Genomic DNA, 16,823 nt, shown 5'->3' with positions numbered 1-16,823 from the left:
TTAATTTGGTGAGTACTGAAGATACAAAAAGAACTGAGAATTACATACCTTATTTCATCATGATAGTTTTCTTTAAACATATAGATAGATATTCAGGTTTGACATAGATGTTGGTTTAGCTATACTCACTATATGCAGTTGCAGAAAATCACCGAGTCCAGGGGCACTGTCAATCCGTACAAGAATGCCATCCTTCACTGTTGTGCTGAAGCCCACAGCAAGACGGTCAGTCCTTGTGCTTGGTCTGTCATTAGCTGGCCAGGTGTACAAGATGAGGCCTCCACTCTTCCCAAATATATACGTGGCACCAGCTAGAAAACAGAAAATTCAGAGACAAAAGCATTAATTACACACATCATTTATTTGTATACTCTGAAAATAATTCTATGGCTTCTAGAAGGAATATACACAAACATATGCTTTCATTAGTTAACTTGGTAAAAATCAAGATATTCCACTGACCATGCTACTGACAGCACATAGAAGGAATCAGGAAAATTAAGTAGATGATGAAAACATATTTCCACACTCTGGACGTTAATAACTGAGACAATGTACACTAAATCCTCATTTGCGACAAATGACATTGTGAGCTCTCTGATATTCATAACATGCACCTTAAGGTGCACAAAATGGTTACTTAGACTACCCTCTCCTGCTTACTACATGCATTCTTCCTTCTATAAAGTCACAAGTTTCCCTTCAAGGAGCCATAACTCTGGAATGCTAGACTAGACTTTTTCTAATACAAGAAGGTATTAAGTTGAAGCTTTTTAAAAATCAGACAAATATATCTGTTCCTTCACCATTAGGCTTGAACTGTTAGACTCTGTGACAAAAACTCAATTTCTTCCTTGTGGAAGGTGTGTCTCTCACATGAACATGGACAAAAGATGGATTACTTACTGAAAATATTTGCAAACATGCATGTATGTTATTCAGAATATCCTAATGCTCCTACATGCGTAACAGTGGAAGAATCACAAACAAATAAGCAACCATCTGCTTTTGGTATAAATCACTCCAGGCATTTTTACTGTATGAAACCTGCTGAAGTGTATTTTCAGGTTCTTAATGAAAGGCATTTCAGTTCCTAAATAAAGGCAAGCAGTCTGAGATAAAGTGAAGAGCTTATCAAGAATTATTGATTCCATTAGTGCTTAATATCATCGCAGACAGTGCTCGATAACACAACACTTGTGAAGGGTGAGGGAGAAAACACCACAGAAAAAAATCCCAATCAGAAATTGTTTCAGAAACATGGGATTTAGTTTCATTTGGGGATCTGAAGGGAATATTTGGCCTCGTGGAATCTGTCTTGTTTTCAGTTGAAGACTATTCATAGCTGAGGAGTTTTTCCAAAAATATTTAAAAGACTTTTGGATATCTACGACAGGTGTTTCTAGCACCATTTCTCTTTACAGTTCGCCTGGAAATTTGTTCCTTCACCTTGTGTTTTGTTTTGTATTTGTTAAAGTTTTTTTTTTTCCTGGTTTGTTTTTCAGACAACAGAAAACCTCCACAAAGCTGGACACTGTCCTCCACATTGACAATGAGCAATCTCAGCACAGTAAGACATACAAGTGAGGAATTTCCACTGCAGATAAAGAAGCTGAGAAGCAGAAGTATTCAGAAACCACTTTCTCAGTTGTACTCAACACTGCAAGTTACGAGCAGGATTTTTATGACCCAGCCTCTGAGCCTCTTTGAAAACACAACCAAAATTGCCATCCTACATCCAAAATTTCAGGTGGGTCAGAAATGTGTCTCAATGTCCCAGCTACCAACTGCACCTGAGTTTGTAACTACTGTAACAACAGATCAGAAGCTACAAAATAGAAACCCAAACCACTCAGCTCTCATTTCAGCATCAAGTATGAGAACTGCAGGAAGTACAGGAAAACTGGGTACAATTTTTGGTCAGAGAGAAACCACAACTAATGCTATTCTTAATCCCCCCAAGTGTACAAACCAGCAACGTGCATCAAGTAACCCTGAAGAGAACAAGCGTAGTTAGATGCAGAAACTGTATTGTACACTCTACACTTTATCTCTGCACTTACCCATAAAGCTACAGTGCCTCTAAAGCTGAATATTACATATTAGTGGAAATAATTGACACTTTGCCCTCATTTAAGAAGCTTCTTCTAGAAATCTCAACACACATTACCAGGGGAGCAAAAACTCAAGCACATAGAAGGAAAATTTATAAATAGCTGACTCAATGACAGTGAAAATGTATCCACATTCCCATCATACGCATACCTACCAAAACATACCATCGGTAAACTCAAATGTGTCTAAAGTCATAGTGAAGCAAGAAATTTCCCTCTTCTGAGTTAGAAGAACACAATAGCATAACGGAACTTTGAACACAATTTCATTTTCAAAAAGATTAATTCTACAGACTGAACTCTGTTGATTCAGCTTTAGACTCAAGATGGGGAACATATCACATGCAAAATACATATAAAATACTTTCTTAAGTTTGTTTTAAAACCCATCCCACAACTGTATACGTTAACTCATCAAATTAGTTGGCAATGACTGGTAATTATCTATAGCTTCTGCCATGGTCTGGGAAATCAACTGCCCACCATAAACTACGTAACAAATATCCTCCTTCAATTCATTAGCTTGTTCTTAAAGTTGTGTGCTGCATTATAGACCAAAACAAGGCACAGCAGTTCGCTAAGTAAAGCAAGATGAGTTTATTTATTGTTAATGAACTCATGGATTAAGATTTGCTTTCCAAACTATTCTCACTTGAATTCCAAGCAGGTTTATATGCAAAGAGAAACTTCTGCAGTATTTATAGAAAGACAGATGATTTTGTTGCCTCTCTAAGAGCCATTTCGATGCAGGTAGAGCATGTCAGAGCTCCTGTGAATGCCAATTATAACCAATTATGTCTTCATAGGCCTGTCACGGGACTTAACTAAGAGAGCTCTTTTTTCCCCTTAAAGAGAAAGGTTTCATTTCTAGGCTTATCTTGATGATATTCAGTACAATCAGACAACAACCAAAAGATCGCTAGCTAAGTTAACCTGATAACAGAAAGCTGATGGCTTGCAGTTGTTTCCTTATTCAGAGAATAGTGTGGATTGGAAGGGACTTGAGATCATCTAGTTCTAACCCCCCTGCTATAGGCAGAGACACCTCCCTCTACACCAAGTTGCTTAAGACCCCACCCTGGCCTTGAATGCTTCCAGGAGGAGGGCATTACAACCTCACTGGACCACCTGTTCCAGTGTTTCACCACCCTCACAGTAAAGATACCTTCCTGATATCTAGTCTAAATCTACACTCTTCCAGTTTAAAGCCATTTCCCCTCATCTTGTCACTACATGCCCTTATAGCTCCGTTATATAAGCTCCCCAGCTTTCCTGTAGGCCACTGTCAGGTACTGGAAGGGGAGCGGGGGGGTGGAAATAATTGATATTGTCCATATCAAAGCTACTTGCATAATAATAGCTGGCCTAATTAACTTATCTATGTGTATATATCTATGAATGCACAACTATTTGTTGGTTACATCAATATCCCCTTCCCTTCTCTGAGGCTAGTCAGGATGTGCATTGCCTTGTTTGGAAGCTGATAGCATGTTAACATTACACCAAAAACATTTTCCCCAGGAATATGAACAGAACAGTGAGTGTAGGCTAAACATGAAGTACAGACATTAAGCAAAAACTGGGAAGGAAGGATGATCAGAGTTACTACTACAGAGCTATCAATTAGGAAAAAATATTTAAAAAACCCAAAGATTTTACTTGAATGCTTCTATTTGACTGTAACAGCTGACTTTATGGAGTTTGAAACAAGATAACTGAACAAGACAAAAAGTAGAATAACAGCTCTAGACTTCAGAAGGGGAGATTTCAACTCTATTACAGCATGACAAGACCACACAATTCTTGATTGGCCTTGTTTAAGTTAGAGCAGATGAGCAGGTTGGACTAGTTTACCTCCAGAAATTCCTTCCAAACTTCAGTAATTATACTTTCTTTGTTGTGCAGTATACAACTGCAGACTAATTAAGTAAAAGGAGAGTTAAAACAACTGATGAAATTATGGTCTGTTCAGCTTGAGATCCTCTTGCTGTACCTCAGCTTCATTACATACTCCTTTATTGCACAAGGGCATGCATTTCCTTCCCCCAAAGGTATTCTCTATTCAAGACTGACAATTGATAATAGAGTGTTAATGAGCATCTACTTTATATTTAGTTTTTCCTCATTGTTCAAGGCTTAGTTATATGCCTCATTTCATAACCAACTCCAAAACTCCAACTACACCCTGGAAACACGGAATTCTGAGAGGCCGATTAACTCTATAGTATTTATTTTTTCCCTGTTTCCACTGAATTGCTTATACTTCATTAACAAAATTGTGCAAAGAGTTATTTCCCTATTCAGTTATGAGAAATACCATTTCTCACAGTGCCCTAGGCCACATTTCCTGTATTAGGTGAAGAATATGCTCAGCTACTGTGCTGCAATTTTGCACACAAAATTTGGAGGTCAGAGAAAACAAGAACTAAGTAGGTTGCTCTGAAAGTAACGCTTCTTATTCCCATGAAAACTTTTTACAGATACTATTACAAAGATCACAATAACAATATTTGGTAGAACACACAATAACAATATTTGGTAGAACAAATTCTCAGCTACAAAACATTAGTTTTCAACAGTCACTACTCTTAGCTATTCACTGCACTTTTGCCAGCAATAAACAAGAGGCTGAATGACCCACTCAAAAACAAAACAACTACACCAGCAGAGGTGCCCTACACTCACCACTGCTGAAATACAATACCTATTGTTTCACTGTGCTAAAATTTGTTCTTTGGTCTCCATAGATTTGCAGTCAGTGTGCACCAATTTTTCTACATGGATAAATCCGGTGACACACCTTTGCTTCATACACATACTCTCATGTCAGATGACTTTTGTCAGTCAGATTGCCTCTCTGCTGCCATCTCTCACACAGCAACAGCGTGTAATGGAACACAATCGGGAAAGTTTAGTCTTTACTGCCATACCACCAGCATCCACCTCTGACATCGAGGGCCAACATAATAAAATAGGAGGCATTAATTTCAGAGCAGCCAAATTTAAGACAAAAAAACTCATCACAATTTCTAACAAGAATTATCAGCAGTTATAATCCATAGCAAGAAAAACCTCTGTTGTGCTAAGGAAATATTTACTAGAAGTTAGCACTACCACCTTTAATTTTAAATCACTAATCACTTTTTCTAACAATCATTCTAAACTTTCAAAACATATCTTAAGGAAGAGCGCCTTTCAGTCAGTGCAGAAGAACTGCAGCAGCTCTATACTGCCTAGAATTAATCCCATAAACGTGGCAGACTTGTTCTCCACTGCTTACGCAAGATACAACTTCTCTCACATACCTGGATCCTCCAAGCCTCCTGATGTTAAATAAAAACATTCTCTATTTGCATCCACTAAGCCATTTTGTCAGCAGTCCATTTTCTGAGCTATGCCACAACTCCAACACACTCCTAACTCACTGTGCCTAGGAAAATGCAATGTTTGACAGATACTACAGCCCGCAAACTACAGTGGCAACAGCACATTGGGATGCAAGTATGAGTTTAATGGACTATGAAGAATATAGTTCTAATTTTTACAACCAGAAAGTACTTTTAGCATTAAAATACTTAAAGATTTAGGCCAATTTAAATGTTGTAATAATCATTGGAGTTAACAGAACAAAATTTACCAGGATCCCACTTTCCTTCACAATGACATTGTCACAGGCAAAACAATCTCAACTGGTATAATTTCATTAACGTTTTTTGACAACTAACAAACTTTTAATTAATGATTCAAGCATAAGGAGATAAAGACAACAAATAATTAAATGAACACTTCAGTCTGGGGAAAGGGGAGGAAAGGTACATTCCTGAAGTGCTGGTCTCCACGGGCCTTCCTAGTGCCTTACACTTCATACCCCAGGGACGCCTGATTTTCTGTGACTTGATAACACACATGGAGAAACTGAAACCTAGACAAAATCATATTCATCAGAAGCAAAGGTTCGCTGCTCCTTCTACTAAAGGCCCTCTCTCTGGCACTTACCAGTCCACTGCCCTAGTTCCTGCCTTCCCCAGTCCTCAAGTTTGAAAGGTCTACTAATGCAAACACCTGCTTAATAAGAAGGGTTGAAAAAGTTTACAGGGAGTTAATCATCATAATCTCGTTCACTTGACTATTTGGTCACAGAATCCTTCATAGCAAAAAATGAAGACAGATCTGATATTTCTTATTTAATAACTGCTAAAATACACTTTTATTTATTAAGGAGTTTTAAATTGCCTATGAAGTAAACAAAGCCATGAGAAAATGCAAAGCTTCCTGTCTCAAAAAAAGCAAGCTTCTGTTCACAAAAAGAGTTCACATGACAAGCTTTTTCCTCTCAGGATATTCACCTGTCTCTTGACAAACCCTCTAAGACCCAGATTGAATACTATACCCATCTTATTTCTCATGTATTGATGTGAAACAAATTTTATTTCCACCTTTAAAATATGAAGGAGATGCTTCCATAGAAAAAGGAGGAGGAGTTCAGAAATCTGCAAGACTAACACAAAATGGAAGCAGCAATTTGGATCGTGCCTTCCCTCTTTGTCTTCTTTAATGACAGCAAATTAATATGAGTCACTTTCCTCTCAGTATGTGTGCATCAGCCAGCAATTGAATCAGACAGTATGCTGCTTCTTATTAGTTACACTGTATTAAAAAGATGAGAAGAAAAGAGGGGGGAGGAAGGAAGTTTTCCTTTAGCTACTAAGCAGTCCAAGATAGCTTACACTCTATGAATTTCACCTAAATTCAAGATAGTGGGAATACTGACTTTTCCCCCAATCTGAATTTGTAGTGGGGATGTTTGCCATCTCAAAAGGAATGCAATTGAATGCTGCTGACTGAAACGGACCCAAGATGATCAAAGACATATCAACTTAAACATAACAGATTACAACCAGGAAATAACCTTAATGTTTTTATTTACTTAAAAATGTGTCAACTAGTTCATTGTCATGTCTTCAGTATAACTATGATCTTAAGCAGACAGCCAGAGAAAACTAAGTAGCTTGCTCTGTTCTTCAAGTACCCACCCAGACTGAGCCCTTTTAGCAATTGATTCAGCCCACTGGGATTTGTTTATCAGTAATTGGACCTCATTCTAAAGTACTTATCCAGTCTCCCCCTGAAAGTACTGAAAGTTTTGCATTCAAAATAATGGCTTACAAACCTTTATAGCAATAGCTTACATAATTCTGCCACTTATGTAGTGAATTGTACACCAGATACCATGCATACCATGTGCCCCATCAAAGATCTTCTGACAGCATCTTGCACTGTACTAAGTTGACTACAGCCAGTAGACAAAGTAACTATTTTCCTTTAATCAGTGCTTGAGTGACTGCAGCTAATATAATGAATCCAGTTTTGGAGGCTCTAATAGAAGACAGAAATTGACAAACTGAAGTTCAGTGAAGTCCACAAAAGCTGTCAAGGAGACTGAAGCCCATCTTGTGAGGAGAATCAAGCTTATTCAGCTCAGAGAAGACAACTTCAAAGGGACTTAAGGGCAATCTCAAAGCACCTGCATTGAGGCTTATGAGAAGATAAAGCTAAGCTCTTAATTGGTGAACAGCTTGAGAAGAAAAAGCAACGGACACTGTTTGAAATAAGAGATTCTGACTTCACACAGTAGGGGAAAGGATGGACAGACAGTCAAAGAGATCATCCAAAGAGATTTAGGAGTCACCATGCATGGAGTACACAACATGAGACAATATAAAACCCCAAGCAATCTGACCTGACCTCACAGATAACCCTGCTTAGAGCAAGGGTTTGAGATAAAGACTTTTCATGGTTTGTTTCCAACCTGTTAATCATATGAACAATTACTTCCTTCGTTCTTTATAGTTGCACTTTCTAAATAGACTGGCTGTTCACTTCTCTGACTGAATGACACAGTAATCTGTCCCTGTATTTACTCCCACAGTGTCAGACTTACCATGTAGACAGTTACACCTCCTAGCCCTCAAGTCCTCTCTTTCAACAGAGACCAGGTTGAGTCAACAAATTCAGCCTCCACAGCTTCAAGCAGACATATAACAGACATCAATCTAGAAAAGGTTCACAAGGGCAATCCCTCCAGGACTTTTCTGTGCACTGGAGCAAAAGAAAAAATATTCTACTAAAAACACACATTACTGATACAGAATTTGCTTTAGAGGAAGACAAAAAAAGAAAAAAAAAAAAAAAAAAAAGGAACAAGCCAAAAGAGAAAAAAAGAAATAAAGAAATTACCAATACTACAATTTGCTGAGTAGAAGTGCCCAGAAAACAGTGTCCAGTTACTCTGATTCTTGCAAGACTGGTCTAGGAGCAAATATCAGGGACAAAAAGTCACCTACTATCTGAAGATAGACTTCATTAGGTCCAGCTGTGACTAAATTCAGCAAAGGTAGATGGAAGTACTTCTTAGTTGCATTCTGCTGCCAAAAAGAAGTTGGAATCTGAATGCGAGTTCTTATTTCTTGGCATTTCCTAATAAAAGAGCCCACATAGTGAACGCCCTTGGAGAAGCCTAGAAGGCAGTGTGCCAGAGGAGCTGAACTCAGAGACTGCTGTTAGCAGACAAAAGCACAGTAGGATTCATAGCACATTTGGGGCCTCAAGTGAGAACAGGTATGTTAGTTTATTACAGTACCTTTAAAGAATCTGAATGATAAGAAAATGGCCTAGGTACAGCTCATGTTGAATGGAAGCTGAAGTGCTACTACTGACCACAGGCAAGCCAGCCCTTCTCTAAAAAAAAATCTCTTTAGTTTTGATCCTTAACCTGTGTCTTATTGTATTAAAACAAAGTATAAGGAGAAAATAGAAGTACAAACACAATCACTGTTTTTTCACTTCCATTTACTCATCTCATGAGCCTTTAAGAAAGACAACAATCTAGCTTGCAGACCACAAGGTTTTGCTTAAACATAGGTAAATACTCAACCATCCTTACAAATCTGTTTGCATTTCCACTGTCACAGGTAATAGATCAATAAATAGAATTTACATTTATGGTCTCCACAGCAGGAGATCAAAACCCAATCTTTCAAGCTTGAATGCTGACAAGGGCTGGACTCAAAAATACTAGCTATTGGATATTCCCCAGAGCCACAGAAAGTAGCTAAATCACTTAAGTTAACAGCACAGCTAAGAATATGAAGCAGGTTTTCCAAGGTTTAACTTGCTGACCATTAGCACCTCAGTTCAGATCAGAAGCATGTTACCAAAATCATTGAATTCCATTCTGAAAACCCACTCTCATGCTGCTTATTATATCAAACAAACCAGTCCTTTATAACTAAATTGAACTGATTTGCACTCCCGAGGAAACCTAAGCTAAGGGTTCTGAACCTTTTTTTTTTTTTTTTTTTTTTAAACTTCACATCAAATATAACATCCCAACACAACTACTGGAAAGCCAGCAAGAGAAGAAATTTATGTTTTGAAGCTCACCTCCCCCATAGTGTCTTCAACCTTTCCCCAAGGTTGCATAGTTGGAATGTAAAAACAACTATTCAGAGCCAACAGCACAACACAAAAATCTTTCCATCAACAACATACATCTTCTCTTAAAGTTTTTTTCCCCTCTTCTCACTACCATGAAAGAACAGGCACCAGTAGGAGAGGTGGACATACATGAGCATTATACAGGCAATCTCTTTAAAAAGTATTCTACCAAAGTAAAAGGCAAGCATAATGGTTGTTTAATCATTCTCACCATGAAGTGCCAATTCTTTAGTCTCTTATGACATTCATGAATGATGCAGAGGGCTGGCATGATGAATGCAGAGCAATTCCAACTGACAGATACTTTCAGAAAATTTATATCCCTCCTGCACTCCCAGGACAAAAGGACTCTTGAGCTGAGTTATCATTTGTTCCATGAGAGGATTTACAGTCTTGCCAGTAGCTCCTTTTACCTTCACCTATAAAACATTTATTTTGATATACTGATTGTGACCATTCAAGAACAATTGTACCTGAAGAAAGTCAGCTAGGGAGAGAAAAAGCACTGTGGTTCTGAGTAACTTATTCACCTTGACCTAGGACTTAATTCTCCTCAACCAGTTTGCTTTGTCTTTGGTATCAGCTCTTTCCCAGTATCCTCTGCTGCTCCCATTACAATTATAATATCACTCAAGGGAGACATCTAATATCCCATGCCTGACTACCTTTCTTTTCAGGGTAAAATATGAAGTTAAGCAGAAATAAAAAAAAAAAAAAAAAATTGTTTCACTAGAAAACAGCTTTGCAAGGCATCAGTTTTCACACCACACTATTTTCACACTGTAACTTACAGCCATGGGTTTTCAGTGTCAGAGCTGTACCCAGGCCTCATCTGGAGGAGCAGACTGATAAAGGCACGCAACACCACAGCCCAGCAGCACAGGATAGCTAAGATGTTCCTACTGCTATTATGAACACATCATCAAATAGAATGTGCAGTGTATTTTTGCCTGCAAAAGGCCAACACTTCTTCCCTCTGGCAGAGGATACCAAGGGCTCTTACAGTTTTGATATTCATCCACTCAAAGCTTTTCTGCCACTGCGTTTTCTTCAAAAGCTCAGCAGTTAAAATTTAGACTGTGAAACACATCTCAGATGCCTAGAGTTCCCGGCCTTCAGCTTCATGGAGCAATATCCTCACTTGTGTGGTTTGAAAGGGTCACTTGTATATTGAAAGGGCTGTGGGCTGGCCACATGTAACGATAACAGCAATTTCTCTGTGCTTCATTTTGAAAGTATTAGGTGATTTCAGGCACAGAAACAATAAGTTTCTATGAATATTACAGATAATATCCATAGCATCCTCACAAAAAAAAAGTCATCTCAAAGTTTTAATTACTTTTTTTTTTTTATTACATTTTTGCACCTGCCTATAGCAGTTGATCTTAAGTGCCTTGATACGCTCTACTCTAGTATAGGACTTCTATAAAACAAGGATAAATTACTTGACATGCCTTTAAAATTAGTTTATCATCACATTAAAAGGCATCACATCACAAACAATGCTACAGTAGACTACTAACATATGCCAGCCAAACAGCTACCTAGACAAGGAGAATGGACTCAGTTACCTTTACAGCATTCAACGTTTATTAAGAAGTTTTAGAGAATCTAAATTAATAAGGCTGAGGAGGAGGCTAAAGCTGGGTGAACACCACCTCTTACTCTCATCAATAAATATTTCCTTCACTCAGATCATTGAAGTGCAACCCAACCACTATTTCATGGTCAATTGCCAGCTGTAGTCCCAAGTACAGCACTGTTAACTCCCAAATAAGTGATCTAGTAACTAAGGGAAGAATGCTTTTCTGCGTTCACCTTCCTGACTGTGAAGTTGGACACCATTGCCACAAGAAGATTTAGGTTAGACATAAGGAAGAACTTTTTCCTCTCAGAGAGTGGTCAGATTCTGGAATGGCCTGCCCAGAGAGGAGGTAGAGTCACTGTCCCTGGCAGTTTTTAAGAGGCATATGGATGAGGAGCTACGATATATGGTTTAGAGACTTGTGGTAGCAATGGTAATGGGAGGACAGTTGGACAAAATGATCCCGCAGGTCATTTCCAAGCTTGCAATTCTATGATTTGAGAACATTGCTGACATATTCAAATTGTCATCTATCTTTTCAAACTGCTGTTTTCCACTCGTTTGGCATGTAGTCTGTCCTGTCTTGCAGGGATTCTCCACACCACATATAGAAACATTTGCTTTGGTCAGACTTCACGGGGCTGATGATGGCCTTGACTTGGGACTGTTGAGGTTCCTCTGAATCACCGCTGTGCCCACTAACTCATAAGCCTTTATCCATAAATTGGTATCACATGCAACACAGTTGAAAGTGTCTTCTGTCTCATCAAAAACATCAACATACATATTAAATAGTGGCATCAGCCACTACCAAAGGATACCAAAATCATAGGCTGGCTGTTGGGCCTTCTGCCAATAAGCGCAACCAGTAGCCATTCTACTTTCCCCACACTATTATCTACTTATCCAGTCTGTCTCTACCTGTTTGGCTATAGGTATACAGCTGCAGAAAATACCAAAACCTTGATCAAAGCCAGATCAAGGCAGTGACAAAGCCGGTCATTGTAGAAGGCAGTGAGGTTGGTCAGGCATAGAAAATTCACATTGGCTCTTCCATGTTAGTGTTTTCTTTTTTAGCTTCTAAGCTAATTCATTCTGAAATCTTCTTAGCAGCTGAGGTTAGGTTGACTAACTCGCAGTTTCCCGGTGTCCTTCTGGACTTCCTTGAAGATACATTTCTCTTTCCTCCTCCCAGTCAAAATATACCATTAGTAACATTTTAATTTTTCTGTTTTTCACCTGCTTTCTCTGCATCTCACAACTCTATATCTTTCACATCTCACAACTCATTATATACACTTAAGAACAAAGCAGCACAGCAAAGCTCTTGCATCTTAATGTTTCCTCTATCACAGAAACAGTTTTCTCACTTAGAACATACTACCCCTCAATATTCCCATCAAAAATAGATCTAGATCTCCCCTTGTGACAACTCAGGAAATCACTTTCATAGATGCAAGTGTTACTTCATCTATTTAATAAGATGAAAACATAAAGGGAAGCGCTTGCTTCAAGGTCTCACACTTAGTTCAAAGAGCAGAACCTGCTCCTGAGCTATGCAACATACCAAGTGTTACCAGTGTTCTGTATGCAACAATGCCCTATTTTCTTGCAAATCCACAGAATTGTCTTCCTTAGAGTGGGAATAGGCCTAGAAACCCAGTTCATTCATCTGATCTTTTCCTCTTTCATTGTGACCACATCAAATGGTCTCTGATGTAGTCCACTTGAAGCTATAGACCGGTCCTTCAGATTCATGTGTTCTTCCCCAGACCCAGCTCAGTTTTGTTTGACCTTTAGCAGAGAATAAGATTACTACAGAATTGTTGTGCTGTTCTATAAGAAAATGCTGTTACAAGATACTTGCAAAGCCTACGGGAGCTGTGGTTTCTTTAGAGAAATTCTTTCACTGTGTCATTCTGACAACTACATCTTCCCTACAGTACTACTAAAAATAGTGAGATGTATATCTAGAAAAAAATATACATACATACCCAGAAAAAGCCAGTTTTCTTCTACAGGCCTCAGAAGTACAGGCCTCATTTTCAATTGTTCAAAGGTTCAACAGCAATTCCAAAAAGCAACTTCCACACGTTGCAAATTTTGAAATACTTAAAGCACTTATTTCTTCCAATGTGCACTTTCCCTGTCACTTCTGCTAATTCTCAAAATTATTTCCATTTAAATGGGAGTCCCTGTATTTTATTCTCTCAATTTGATCCTTGAGTGAAGCCACAAAACAGTGACTTGGTAAAGCCACAGTAACTGCCACAAAAGACCAAACGTGAGGAAAAGCAGCAACATTTTGACTTCGTAACAAGTGTCAAAACAGAAAAACTAATCTTCAGCCAGCAACTTAAAAACAAGCTTTCTTTTGTAACTAAATGCATGTGTCCAATTACAGTTCTTCAAAATAGTAACTACTTGGAGCAAAATTCATATTCAAATACAGTACATTCTGTAAGCTAGTGATGAAATAAGGGAAAAAAGTCACTTGAAAAAACAAGTTGCTGCTAAGTTTTCTGCCTGTCATGTAACATAAAAAAATTCCCCCATTAAATACACTTTTCTGCAACAACATATTCCGCAAGTACACAGGATGGATCATTCTTTCATTGCAATCTTCACATATTACTGTCAGAATAGATCTATATCACACAGTGAAATGGTGTAATAGACCTTTCTGACCAGTTATTTTGGCATTAGACAGTCTACAGCAGTCAATTACAGTTATGGCAGAGAAAGTAGATTTTCTTAAAAGAAAAAACAACAAAAACACAGAAGCTATACCACCCAGTGAGGAAAAAAAAAAAAAAAGCCTAGAAACCCAACAAGCAATGCAAGAGCTGTAAAATTCTACCTTTCAAGTTTGGTTGTTAAAATTTGCTTTAAAATAATTGAAGACTGTCAAATTACCACAAGTTAATTGGCACTGCTATTGCTGTGGCTAAGCTACCCCAATAGTAATAATAATAATTTACAAAGAAATACACACAGATTGTTTGCAAGCAGATGCAAAAATAACTGCCTTGTGTTCTCACTGAGGATCAAGAAATCCAGATACTGAGCAACTATGACATTTCTGTATTCAGACGGTGATGACTCACAAAATTCTCAAATTCTTAATCACTGATGAACGGAGTTAGTATCTCAAGAATGCCAGTGAAAACAAACAAAAAAGCACTGGATTTTTTGTTGTTGTTGTTGTGTTTTACAGGAACAAAAAAAAAAAAAAAAAAAAAAAAAAAAAAAAAAACACAAAAGAACAGCATATAAATAAATTAAAGCTTGCCTTATAAATTCCAAAAGCACAAGTTTCAGATCCCATAGCAGTAGTAAATACACATGCTTCCCCAGCAGAAACACAAGAGCCACCTCCCAGACCAACTTTCAACAGCGCATCAGCATCTTAAGTTCAAGAAAGCATACCTCTAAAGTCATAGAACAAACCAAACTGGAAAGGACCCACAAAGATAGAGTTCAGCTCCTGCAATAATTTCCACATTTCCACTCAGCCCTTACTTTTGGATGTGGAGATTCATAACACTAATTAAAATGTAATAGAAATGTATTTTATCTATAGTGAGCATAATAGCTTTTTTTTTTAATAGAAGGGGGAAGGCTAGAGAAGTGTCTTCTTTCAAACAAATGGCAAAAATTCACTTTTTCTTCTCCAGCAACATTGGCATTGATTGTTTTTGCACTCATGTTTATCCCTCGTTCCTCCTACCCTTTGTTTATAGAAAGACTAATCCCAATGTTCCCATTACCACACCTCCCATAATTCATTTGTCTTTCTTCCTGTTTCTTACTATGATCATTCACATCGTTTCACATTAGAGTAGCATCTCCAGTATAGCAACTGAAATTAGTAATTTCTTAGTTCAGCACCAGCCAAGGGGATCCTGATGCACCAGGTCTTTTACCTGCCACCACTATACAAATACAATCTGGTCACCAGATTATACATCAATAACAATGAAATGTAGACATCTGAGGATTACTCATTTCTCCTCATCCACTTGAACTCAAATAATTAACATATCTAAATTTGCAAATAAAGATATAGATATCTGTTTGTAAGCAATTGCATATATTATTCAGAAATAAAGGAATAACTGATGAGATTTTAAAAATCTCTATATTAATTGTATTGCTCATCTAAGGGAAGTTTGAAAGATGCAGACAGAGAGAAAAGAAAAACTTTCAAAATGGCACCAAAGCCAAACAGCTAGAAATTATGAGCTAAAATTAGGATGGTAGATAGGAAGAGATGATAGTCAGCTGAGAATCAAGGACAAAAAAAATAAGTGATGAACTCCCTCCATCAGTGAAAGTACTTCTTTCCAGCTAAGTACTTGCAATGGCCTGACAGGCTACTGTGCAGTGATCTCTGATGTAACAAAACATTTTGCTTCTTGCCAACAGTGAGACACAACGCTTCCTCACAGACTTTCATGTGACCTTCCTTCTCACTTCAAAGCTGTAATGCCTAAGCCTACCATCAAATTTTCTATTCACTTTTTCAAGAGACATGGAGAGACTGTCTTGCAGAAGTGCCTCAGGGCCCTGAAAATTCAGTGCCAACACTTGCTATTTGTGGTGACCAATGCATATTACTGTGTAACTACTGAAATTTTATAATAACCTGTAACCATGGCATCCCAACACCATTCAGACGTGTATTTAAAGTTCTTTTCAAGAGCCAGTTCAAAGAACATCACCACTACTGTTTTTTTTCTCCACCCTTCCACCTTCCCCCCCTCACATCTGGAACCTTTTGCTTGGGGGCTTTTGTTTGATATAGGTATTCGTTTTACTGCTTTTTTTTCCTCCCCACTGATGTCTGCCAGAGGCATCACCATGGTGACTAAAAGACCTCCTGAGAGGATAACAAACCCTTAAAGTTTTCTTTCAGAGCAGTCTCCAGCTGTTGCTAACTTTATCCATTTATCTCTTCACAGCCTCAATTAGAGCAATTGCATCCCAGAACCCATTTCCTCCTCCCTCCTACTGAAAAGTCTTTGGTCCACTTGTCAATCGGCATCCGTGTTTTTCATTACTTGCTGGTAGCTCACAGAACAGCTTCCTTTCCCTGGTAAATTACTCCTAATCAATTCCTTCTCTGGTATCATCTCCTTAGCTCTTCCATACACAGGCACATACATAACCTTGCATGCTAGGAAAGGGCTAGGAACTTGGTGCCTGGGATACATTCCCAGGTTTGCTGTTAGTTTGTTCCAGGACAGCAGATGAGTTTCAGAGCCTCTCTCAATCCTTCTAGAAAGTAGGGAAGAAAAATACTTCTCTATCTTTACAGGGTGCTTTGAGAGACGTTCAAAGAAGAATGCTTGATTACTTCAGGTGCAAAGTCTTTGGGCAAGGGTCAAACAGCTAAACATAGAACATTAGTCAACACTGCAATATACTGATTGTTTGTCCGCAGTGGACTTCCTAAAAACAATTTCCTAGATTTTAAATCAATTGCCCTATCAGACAAATCCTTTGCATCAACTCCTATTCCTCATCCTCTTCTCTTACACCAATAAACTGAAATGCCCAATATTGCAGAACAGTTTCATATTCTATACCCAGTGGGGGAAAAAAAAAAAAATGTATATATATAT

At 38.1% G+C, this 16,823-nt stretch overlaps 1 protein-coding gene across 4 annotated transcripts in view; it reads right to left on the bottom strand.

The window, feature by feature from the left end:
- NRXN3 (neurexin 3) overlaps positions 1–16,823 on the bottom strand; it is an 891,094-nt gene that overhangs the window by 235,256 nt on the left and 639,015 nt on the right. For all 4 annotated transcript variants that reach the window (XM_042814128.1, XM_042814126.1, XM_042814127.1 and 1 more), the window contains one exon: positions 130–311. In XM_042814128.1, coding sequence (XP_042670062.1) covers positions 130–311 — 182 coding nt within the window. The remainder of the gene's footprint in view (positions 1–129; positions 312–16,823) is intronic.

The sequence above is a fragment of the Centrocercus urophasianus genome, unplaced genomic scaffold (genome assembly GCF_019232065.1).
Source record: "Centrocercus urophasianus isolate 14NV4802_14NV808 unplaced genomic scaffold, USGS_Curo_1.0 seq_14, whole genome shotgun sequence".
NCBI lineage: Eukaryota > Metazoa > Chordata > Aves > Galliformes > Phasianidae > Centrocercus > Centrocercus urophasianus.
The sequence above is the reverse complement of the archived record's forward strand: the minus strand, read 5'-3'. Positions and strand labels throughout refer to the sequence as shown.